Below are 10,757 nucleotides of genomic sequence, written 5' to 3' on the forward strand. Positions count from 1 at the left end.
TTTCACTGCTACTGCAACTGAACTGATGCTGTATATAAATTTGTATTCTGACAGAGAATGACGTCTGTTCTAACTGACACTCTTTTTCCACTCAAGAAACATGCTGTGAAGCTTCTGTTCTGATAATCACATGCATCAACTGATTGATCTTCATTCACTTCAGCTCTATATGAGAACAATGCAAAGCCTCAGCTAATGCAAATATAACTCAGTTTTTAAGACATGTGGGCAGAGCTTCACACATGTGCCCAATAATTAACCATGTGGGTCGTCAGACAACTCTGGCAGTCTGTGGGCACAGCAGGGATGGGTCCTTTTCTGACTAACAGCTGGAGGGAGCTGTGTGTGTGAGAGTGTGTATTTGTTTGCCTGTTTGGAAGGAGGTATAATTGGGATTACAAGCTGTAATCAGGAGTCGTGCTGACTGCCCCAGTTTTTGCTGTTTATCTGATTCATTTACTGAGTAAAAGAGCCTCATGCTCTTGGTCTCAGCCAATCATGAGAAGGAAGGAGAGACATGGGATTACTCTCTTTATAGTCTTTTCTTCATTTATCTACATTTGACTATTTTCACATCAAACTCCCACTTCTTTGTTATGGGACATCAGCCAATCAATCATATGTTGTGTACTAAAATATGTTAATGAACCTTATCTGTTAAATTTACATTTACTAAATGAGACAATATTTCTTTCTTCTTTCAAAAGGCCCTATTAAAATCATATTACACTGCTCTCTGGAATATAAACTGCCAGTTTAAAGACAGACTTACTCTGAGCTATGAGGTTGTTCATTGATGGAATACCCTTTTGTTAAAGCTGTCAGTCCACATTATTTCAAATTATTTCATAATAATTATGTTAAAAACTCATCATCAAAAACTACATTAACAATAATTCTGCAGGAAAAACTAAACTAATTAGAGAAATGAAATAAAAATCATTTTGCTCTCAGACTACTTAAATATTTGCATGTATACTATGCATATTTTACAATAAACATAAAATATACTTTGAAAATTAACTTAATTTTGTTGTCTTTATCACACATAATAATACAGTATAAATCTTTTTGAATGCACAATTGCCTTTATAATGTAAGGGTCTCTCGCACAGGGAATCATATTTGGGGAGTGAACTAACATAAAGCTACAAGAGCACCTTCATTTCTAGATTCATGTCTCAGTGTACATAGCTATATACAAATACAGAAAATACTTTCTGCCTGCCACCATTAGTTTAGGTAATTAATCTTTTTTTTCCACTTTCTTCAATAATACACTTCGTATTTCTGGATGAGAAGAAACATAATTTTCATCACAAAAACCACTGAAATGAGAGACGAGAGTCTCATTAACCAACAGCTGTGTGGTGATGATGAGATTCACAGAGAGGAAAAGAGGAAGGAAGGAAAGATGGAGAAAATAATGGAGGATGAATAGAGTAAATCAAAGCTATGTAAACTGCATTGCTCATGATGCAGATCCTTCATCATTCAGAGATTTATTTAGCATTAAGGAGCTCCTCGTCAAAAATGAATAGTAGTGCTACACCAAATGACTTGATGCAAATGAAGGTGCTGTGACACAAATAAACCATGAAATAACCCTCTCCTTAAGTAAATACCGCTCCTGCTTGCTGGTTGCTAATGTCATCCTTGATTTTATGCAATATTATTATCATTAGCTCAATACAACACAAAACAAGACAATGGTGAGTCCCCACCATGACAGAAAAACAAATGTGTGTGTTTTTTTGATCCAAGAAGCGAGTCAGTGTCAGTGTGTGTCAATCCTACAATAATCAAGACAAGAGTGCTGCAGTTTTTCATTCCCAAATAAATACTAAGACCACCAGTATGAGACTGAACTGGTAAAATCAAGGACAGCTTAATAGCAAAAAGTTGTTTACTCTCGTGTTCTATGTTCACTCCAGCTCCGTCTCCCATGGTTATCAACAAACTAGGGACTGAGGGAGGATCATCATCATTATTACTGCTTGTGACACTAAGGGAACACTTTCATCAATCATCTAGCAGCTTCTCAGCAGCACTCCAGTTTATAGTTTTCAAATATTGTCAGACGTTTGGCTAAAAAGTCAATGCAATACGTGTGTTTTACCTGGACAGAAATCCATTATTTATTCCACTTGTTCATAATAATGAATAGGGACATATTTGCAAATCCTAAAAACGAAAACATGCCAATTTATGAAGTAATGTTCAGATCCTACCAATGAAAACGTAAATTTTAGAGTTCAGGTAAAACCACACTAGTAAACAAGCTATATACTGTGTAGCAACAGCACGTGACAAAGGTACTGCAAGTTTGCAACTTTCTCGCCATCCAGTGGTCAAAAGTATAAACTGCATTTAAATTTGCTCTCACTTTTCCTTTCATCAGGCCTGGCTCCAGACATAGATTAAACATTTACAAATGAAACCTTAATAAAGAAAATATACATAAACCAAACACAACATGACCAACGTGAAGTGAATGATCTTTGTCTGTAGTTTAGAGCCTTTTGTGTTGAGTAGTCCTCTATAGGTTTATTGCTCCTGAAAGGCCACTGATCATGCTTTCAGATCAATTACTTTCCCTTACGAAAATTAACAATGGTTTTATTATAGTAAAAGTTTAGTAAACATGTATTGATTACCATGTTTATAACCACTGTTTGTACTACAAATACCATGGTTAAACTGTGGTTAGCAAGGCAAAGCCATGGTTCATTTGTGGTTATCTATAATAACCATGTTTTTTAGTTTTATTTGTACTAAAACCACAGTTAATTTTCATAAGGGTTGTGCAATAGTTTAAACAAAAGCATACATTTCTCTTTCGTTTCAGAGAAACTGTCATGTGGGCTCTTTATCTTATAGATGTATACAAGTGACATACCACAGACTGAAGATTGAGCAATGCAAGCGCCATAAAAGTTGTAAACACGGAAACAAGACCAGTGACGCCTGTTAAAAATATCTTCAGGCTATTTTTTTAACTCAAAACGAGCATGAGAAATTACTTCCCCTAAAAAGAAGAAGAAGAATTTATACTATCAAGAGATTTTAATAGAAAAAAATATTCATACCCTCAAGATTTTAGTACACTAAAAGTACAATATAAAAAGTACAGTGTAGCTTTTGAAATGGTACCAGCACCCAGTGGCAACTTTTGTCCCTTTTTTATTTTATTTAAGACATTATTTATACAAAAAATTAAGCATTCAACCAAAATTATTATTAGTGTATTTGCAAATATACCTATTTTCTGTACTAAGTAATTTAGTATTATTGTAATTGTAAGGGTATTTTTGTTAAAATGGCTTTAAAACACACAAAGCTTTTAGGATAAGAGGATCCTAATGGAGGACCAGGAAATTGTGAGATGTTTTTCATTCAGTTTGCATACATCTGATAGTACACTTACAATTCTGTGACTGTATGCTTGGACTGCAGAAGAATGTGCAAAGTCATTTTCTGTAAGCCATTTTGATGGCAATATGCATGGAATGCAAGAGAAGTAATCATAAAACTACTTTGGAATTATTCCCAAAATAGAGAAATAAAGTCACAGAACCTGTCACATTAAAACTTTCATGTTTAAAAGCATATCTAATTCAGACCTTAATTCATTCTTAATGGCTTGATATTAAATATTAAATATTAAGTCAATATTAAAGTTAAACCAGATGACTCATGTCACAAAAATACCCACAGATAATTCTCTACATTAATGTATTATAAAGATAGATAGATTTTTAACTCTTTCTTTAATTGTGTATGAAGATGAACCAAAGGCCCTCGTGTCTGTGAACTGTTATAGAACTGTTTAATTAAATCAAGCCAAACACATTATCTTATTGGTATTTTAGTGTTTTTTAACAGTTACTTTACTGAACATTGTGCTGTTTATGAATTATGAAAAAGAAATAATAGACTAAACAACCACAAGGATGACCATTTTTATGTATGACAATAAGATATACACCACACAGATGTTCATTTTCAGACATTTTTATTCCCTACGTCATGGAAACAGTGTTTGTGTAGTCAAGGGATTTGAAATTAAGAACATCTGAGGTCAGTTTATTCAAATGTTCAAAACTGTAATCTAAATAAAAGTATGATTTTGAAGTATTGCTGTAAAATCATTAGAACGGTTGACATTCTACTTTCTCCGATTTGCATCAGGTCCATGATCATCTTTCCTGCAGAACACAAGAAAATCATTTCATTCCTAAGTGCAAAGTAAAATGTATTTGTAATTTTAATGTTTATAGAAGCCTTTTGTTAACAGGTAAATGAACTTGCTCTAATTGTGTGAACTGACTAAAGCCATGAAATCATAAGTAATGAACTCACCCATTAGACCAGAGGATAACTGGCTAAAGAAGCGATGCCACATTGGTTGCTCTTGTTCCTGGACATCAGGATGTAGCCCTTGTCACCCCATCCCACACCCCAGCTACAATCACAGCAGGTTTGAATTTTTTGATTGTTTTAGCTCTTTTCGGTTCTGTATTATTTTTAATTATCGTTATTCATTTTTGTTTCATCAACATTTTTCTTAACCTGTTCTTGACGATCCAATAGTCTCCACTTGAACTTCCATAACCAACAACCAGGACACCGTGATTTATGAAATAGCTGCTGCACTCAGGCTCATCGTAAATACCTACAAACATTATTTATTAAATTAGCCAGCATATTTCTATTTAAAAGCTGAATAAACAAAGAATAAAAAAAAGTCACATTTAATACCAAGTGATGACACTAACCTGATTCGTAGAGCTGAAAGGTGATGTGTCCAGCATCGATGCCAACAGATATAGGGCCGACTATGGCAACAGCCTCCTGCAGTGCACTTTCATCCCCCCTGATGACATCAACATATCCTCTGCAGGTGGCACCCACAGTGCTCGGGTTAAAACGGCACTGATTATCCTGCGAGGAGAATTTTGTTGATTAAAACTGTTTTAAAAAATTAGCTGAATTATTTATTATTCAAACATTATTATGACTCACAATGCCCTCATATGGATAGGACTCCTCTGTATCCAGACCCCCATTGACTTCAATGTACTGGAAGGTCTGGTCCATTAGTCCTCCATTACATCCCAGGTTCCCAAAAGAACCAGAGCAGTCCACAAGCTGCTGCTCACTCAGAGACACCAGTTTTCCTGTCTTCTTGAATGTTTGACCCTCTAGGGCACCAGTCTGGGAGACAAAAGAGGGATGAATAAAGCAGAAGGTAAGACTGTAAGATTTGTTTTTAAAGGCAAAAATGTGGGTCTTACTGCACTGAAGGCCCAGCATGATCCACACCCCCCCTGGTATTTAACATCGGTCACATAGCCCTTGTCCCTCCAGTCCACAGAACTGGGCACCACAACAGCATCCTTCAGCCGGAAGAATGTAGCACCACCACGGGCCTTAGTGTTATTCATGGAGCCAAGACATCCATGGAACGCCACCTGTCTGTATTCCTCATTACTCTGAGAGAGGATGGAAGAAATGTGAGGAAGATTCATGTAAATGAAAATAAATCAATTGAATTAGATAATTAATTTTATATATTTGTTTATTGTTAAAAAATCATATATTTTTAAAAAGCATTAGAAATACTACACTACACATTTATCATAATTGTATTATTATTATTATGTACATTTTTTGTTTGTGTGTATGTGTGTGTGTGTGTAATAATTTTTACCATGTCAGCATAGTACGTCATGCCAAGCCTGTAGGTTTTGATGCCCTGATCTGCCATCATGTTGTGCACCAAAACCAGTTTGCGATTGGACAACCAGGTCTGCTTACGCTGAGCCTCTTCCTCCACAGAACGGTAGATCTTACCTGATGTTTGATAGAAAATAAATATCTTAATTAATACATTTTTAGCATGAATTTGATTATAGTTATTTGTAATGTTTAAAATATAATTTCAATGATACACATTTCACTACAAAGTTTCACATGTTTAAAAAAGCAATCTGAGGGTGCAAAAAAAATAAATCTAAATATTGAGAAAATAACCTTTAAAGTTGTCCAAATTAAGTTCTTAGCAATGCATATTACTAATCAAAAATTAAGTTAATGGAACATGGTTTTTACTTAAAATCCTAATGATTTTTGGCATGAAAGAAAAATCTATCATTTTGACCCATACAGTGTATTGTTGGCTATTGCTACAAATATACCTGTGCTACTTATGACTGGTTTTGTGGTCTTGGGTCACATTTACCCTGGAACGTCACCCTGTGTCAAGTGCTGAGTGAGGCTAACTCATTTCTCATGCATTGTCATTAAAAAGTGAAATAATATTGCAATTTTTAAATACCAGTTTTCTTTTTTAATATACTTTAAAATCTAATTCATTCCGGCAATCATTACTCCAGTCTTCAGATGTCACTTCAGAAATCATTCTAATATGCTCATTTATTATTAATGTATTAGCAACAGTTTTTGCTGCTTTGTGATTGAGATACTTTTCTCAGGATGTTTCTGATGAATAAAAAGTTTACAGCATTTATACAGTAGAATAAAAGCTTGAAGTGAGAGAGGAAACAATGAACGATGTGTGAGATTCATCAAACGCTTCTGTCTTTGTTTATTGTCTGAAAGGCTTCACTGTCTGTTTTGTCTAGGTTGTTTATTCAGTCAGTAAAGAGAACCTGATGACTCTCTTTCCCCAAGATTTTAAAGACAGATCAATCTAAAGAAGCAGACTCTCTTACCAAATTTCATTTTCCATGCGTGAAACTCCATGTCCTCCAGAGAAAGACTGGCAGCACTGGCAACAGCCAGAAAAGCAGCGGCAACAACCAAAAACCTCATCCTGCACCGAGAAAGAGAAGACACGAGTGTGAGGTCGGACAAGAGGTGCACGAGATAAAACAGAACTGAGTGTCTAATGTCACTGTTTCATTTCTTCTGTACTCCCCCACATTTTTCCTCCAGCAGTACTTTTTTTTTTTTTTTTTTTTTAATCTGGTTAAACCTGAAAACCTTACTTGTGATGGTAAGTAGGATATACATTTCCTTGATGTCAATCACCCAGTGTGTCAGTGTTTGGCAGAATGAAGATGTGAGATTATATAGGTGTTTTCATAAATGAACACACTCTATCTTTAAGCATGCACAGTATACTCTAATAATATCATTCAATAAATAATGAACATATGCAGTAATCCTTATGAAGTCATATTATAGGATCTATTTTATGCAGATGCAGATGCAGTTTTATTGTTTCCATAAAACTGCATCTGTTTCTTAAAAACAAACCAGGCTGCATAGACTTTCTCAAGACAAACACCCCCCCCCCAGGACCTCAAGCTCCTCTAAACTGTAGTACTGTTTTACTTTCAGTTATTGTATTTTTATGAATTCTGTCAGTCACTGACTGATGGGAAGGAATAGAGGCCCGTGTAACCTTCTGTCTATTGAAAGTAAAAACGTATGCATGTTACACGTATTCATCTCACAAAAAAAAGTCTTGTGATTTGGGTTCCTGACTATTTAAAGAACCTTTCAGTTAAAACAAGTTAACCATGCGAATCATCATCAGTTAAAACAAGCCAAACACTTGTCTATCTGCTTGGTATTGTAGTGTTCTCCGGGGAAAAAAAAAAACAGATGAAGATGGTTGCATGATTTTAATGAGGAAAAGTCTAATGTTTTGGATTCCTGATGATTTTAAAGAGCTATCTAGTTAAAACAAGCCAAACTGAGCATTGTGTTGATTGTGAATTATGAAGAGGAAATATAGGAAAAGACCAAACAACCACAAGAATGAGAGTTTGATGATCAAATATAAACCACATACATTTTTATTCCGTACTTCATACTAACATAGTGTTTTCCTAGTCAGGGGATTTGAAAATATAAACAACAGCTGAAGTTAGTTCATTCAAATTTTTGAAATTGTAATTAAACTAAAAAAATGATTATGAGGTATTCTTGTACAATCAGTCAAACGGTCCACATTTCCTTTTCTCCCTTCCGTTGTCCGTGTTCATCTTTCCTGCAGAACATAAGAAAGTAATTTTATCCTTAATTGCAAAGTAAACATTGACATGTATTTATTACATTTAAACCAATGTTTTGAATGTTTATAGAAACCTTTTTACAGGTAAATGAACTTGCACCAATTGTGTGAACTGACTAAAGCCATGAAATCATATAAGTAATGAACTCACCCATTAGACCAGAGGATAACTGGCTGCAGTAGAGATGCCACATTGGTTGCTCTTGTTCCTGGACATCATGATGTAGCCCTTGTCACCCCATCCCACACCCCAGCTAAAATCACAGAAGTTTTGAATGTTTACATATAGTTTTTCTCCTTGTTCAGCAACGTACTATTACTGCTTCATCAACTTGTGCTTTTATCTTAACCTGTTCTTGACGATCCAATAGTCCTCTCCATTTGAACTTCCATAACCAACAGCCAGGACACCATGATCTAAGTCAGAGCTGCTGCAGTCAGGCTCATTGTAGATACCTACAAACATGATTTATGAAATTAGACAACACATTTCGAATTCAAACCTGAATAAATAATGAATAAAATGTCAAATGTAAAACCCAGGACCTAAAAAACAAGTGATAGCATTTACCTGATTCGTAGAGCTGAAAGCTGCTGTGTCCAGCATCGATGGCAACAGATATAGGGCCGATTGTGGCAACAGCCTCCTGTAGAGCACTTTCATCCCCACTGGTGACATCAACATATCCTGTGCATGTGGCACCCACATTGCTCGGGTTAAAACGGCACTGATCATCCTGTGAGGAGACAATTGATGAGCTTTAAATTAAATTTAAATGAAATCATTTAAAAACAACAACAACGACAAGCTGAAGCACTATGGTCAGACTCAAACATCATTACGACTTACAATGGCCTCATATGGATAGGACTCCTCTGTATCCAGACCCCCATTGGATTTAATGTACTGGAAGGCCTGGTCCATTAGTCCTCCACCACAGCCCATGTTCCCAAAAGAACCAGAGCAGTCCACAAGCTGCTGCTCACTCAGAGACACCAGTTTTCCTGTCTTCTTGAATGTCTGACCCTCCAGGGAACCAGTCTGAGAGACAAAAGAAGGATGAATACATGCAAAGAGGTTAAGAATGCTGACCTGAGCTATAAACATTAGCCATATAAGATCTGTTTGTAAATGTTAAAATGTGATTCTTACTGCACTGAAGGCCCAGCATGATCCACAATCCTTCTGGTCTTTAACATCGGTCACATAGCCCTTGTCCCTCCAGTCCACAGAACTGGGCACCACAACAGCATCCTTCAGCCGGAAGAATGTAGCACCACCACGGGCCTTAGTGTTATTCATGGAGCCAAGACATCCATGGAACGCCACCTGTCTGTATTCCTCATTGCTCTGAGAGAGGATGGGAGGAATGTGAGGAAGTTTCATGTAAAGCAAAATTAATAAATTGAATAAGATTATTAATTATATATATATATATATATTTATATATATATTGTTTGTTTAACTATATTTCAAATCTATTAAAAAAGATATAATAGAAAAAAAATTTTAAATACACTTCACATTCAGCATCAATTTTCTAACTGATTATGATGATAATTATAATGACCTCTTTGTGTGTGTGTGTGTGTGTGTGTGTGTGAGAGAGAGAGAGAGAGAGAGAGAGAGAGAGTGTTTTAATTTTTACCATGTCAGCATAGTACGTCATGCCAAGCCTGTAGGTTTTGATGCCCTGGTCTGCCATCATGTTGTGCACCAAAACCAGTTTGCGATTGGACAACCAGGTCTGCTTACGCTGAGACTCTTCCTCCACAGATCGGTAGATCTTACCTGATACACACAAGCAGCTGATGACTCTCTTTTCTCAAGATTCTGAAGATAGATAAGATAGATAAAACTAAGAAGCAGACTCTCTTACCAAATTTCATTTTCCATGCGTGAAACTCCATGTCCTCCAGAGAAAGACTGGCAGCACTGGCAACAGCCAGAAAAGCAGCGGTAACAACCAAAAACCTCATCCTGCACCGAGAAAGAGAAGACACGAGTGTGAGGTCGGACAAGAGGTGCACAAGATAAAACAGAACTGAGTGTCTAACGTCACTGTTTCATTTCTTCTGTACTCCCCCACATTTTTCCTCAAACAGTATTTATTTACATCTAACCTGAGAACCTACTTGTGATGGTATGTAGGATATAAGTTTCCTTGATGTCAGTCACCCGGCCTGTCAGTGTCTGTCAGAGTGACGATCTGAGTTTATATAGGCGTTTTTAGTGTCTCTGATCAGGTGCCTGTCATAAACCCATAAAACAAATAGTGATGCTGAGTGCAAAAGAAAAAAAAGGGAAATTACGTAACAGCAATTGTATGTGGCTTGTAAGAGTGTAATGCTGGGGAACACTCTGTGTAGAAGGAAATTTCCTGTAAACAACAACTGGAGATTCTTTTCTTCTTTCTTTTAATCTTTCAAAGTGTATTTGTTTGATTGTGTCTCAGCAGTATGTGAGTTCTGATTTTATTATTCAAGGCAATGTCAGCAGTCATACCAATGACAACACTGCAAAACATCACTCATAAATATTTTGATGAAGTTGCAAATTTTCTGCCTCTTCCAGTAACAAACTGCATGTGACACACTCTTTCAGAAACAGTATGCCTGTGTATATATGTGTCTATGTCTATATGTGCTTGTATGTCTTAGCTAAATGGCCTATGAGGAAACCTTTTGACTTTTGCCCTTTTAATAAGCA

The 10,757-nt window shown here is 36.1% G+C and overlaps 2 protein-coding genes across 6 annotated transcripts in view; both read right to left on the reverse strand.

Moving 5' to 3' along the window:
* The window catches only part of LOC113116889 (kinesin-like protein KIF20B), a 19,843-nt gene extending 19,049 nt beyond the window's left edge, over positions 1-794 (reverse strand). Inside the window, exon 1 of the mRNA XM_026285190.1 lies at positions 773-794. Within this exon, the coding sequence (XP_026140975.1) occupies positions 773-794 (22 nt within the window). The remainder of the gene's footprint in view (positions 1-772) is intronic.
* A 3,204-nt stretch (positions 795-3,998) lies between these two features.
* LOC113117520 (cathepsin L1-like) lies at positions 3,999-10,287 on the reverse strand. Of its 5 annotated transcripts, none has more exons than XM_026286244.1 (9): positions 10,184-10,287; positions 9,928-10,028; positions 9,697-9,839; positions 9,201-9,398; positions 5,026-5,217; positions 4,779-4,944; positions 4,573-4,675; positions 4,363-4,465; positions 3,999-4,208 (listed from the first exon to the last, which is right to left on the reverse strand). In XM_026286244.1, the coding sequence occupies exons 2-8, from the start codon at positions 10,025-10,027 to the stop codon at positions 4,366-4,368; spliced, it is 1,002 nt and encodes a 333-aa protein (XP_026142029.1). In that variant the 5' UTR covers position 10,028; positions 10,184-10,287; the 3' UTR covers positions 3,999-4,208; positions 4,363-4,365. The 5 variants fall into 5 exon arrangements, with proteins under 5 accessions (XP_026142029.1, XP_026142030.1, XP_026142031.1 ...); XM_026286245.1 differs by lacking the exons at positions 9,201-9,398; positions 9,697-9,839; positions 9,928-10,028 and adding exons at positions 5,298-5,495; positions 5,714-5,856; positions 6,738-6,838 and having other exon boundaries at positions 10,184-10,276; XM_026286246.1 differs by lacking the exons at positions 9,201-9,398; positions 9,697-9,839; positions 9,928-10,028 and adding exons at positions 5,298-5,495; positions 5,714-5,856; positions 6,738-6,838 and having other exon boundaries at positions 10,172-10,244.
* Between the last annotated feature and the right edge of the window lie 470 nt (positions 10,288-10,757).

This window comes from Carassius auratus, chromosome 17 (genome assembly GCF_003368295.1).
Source record: "Carassius auratus strain Wakin chromosome 17, ASM336829v1, whole genome shotgun sequence".
In the NCBI taxonomy this organism is placed as follows: domain Eukaryota; kingdom Metazoa; phylum Chordata; class Actinopteri; order Cypriniformes; family Cyprinidae; genus Carassius; species Carassius auratus.

What these genes read in the sequence shown, in the direction of transcription:
- LOC113117520 (XM_026286243.1), bottom strand. Translation starts at nt 10,027, where the DNA reads ATGAGGTTTTTGGTTGTTACCGCTGCTTTTCTGGCTGTTGCCAGTGCT. An exon ending in TGACGTACTATGCTGACATG is followed by an intron (nt 9,399 to 9,696) that starts GTAAAAATTAAA and finishes ATCCTCTCTCAG; the next exon opens with AGCAATGAGGAATACAGACA. An exon ending in CTTTCAGCTCTACGAATCAG is followed by an intron (nt 8,504 to 8,618) that starts GTAAATGCTATC and finishes TCATGTTTGTAG; the next exon opens with GTATCTACAATGAGCCTGAC.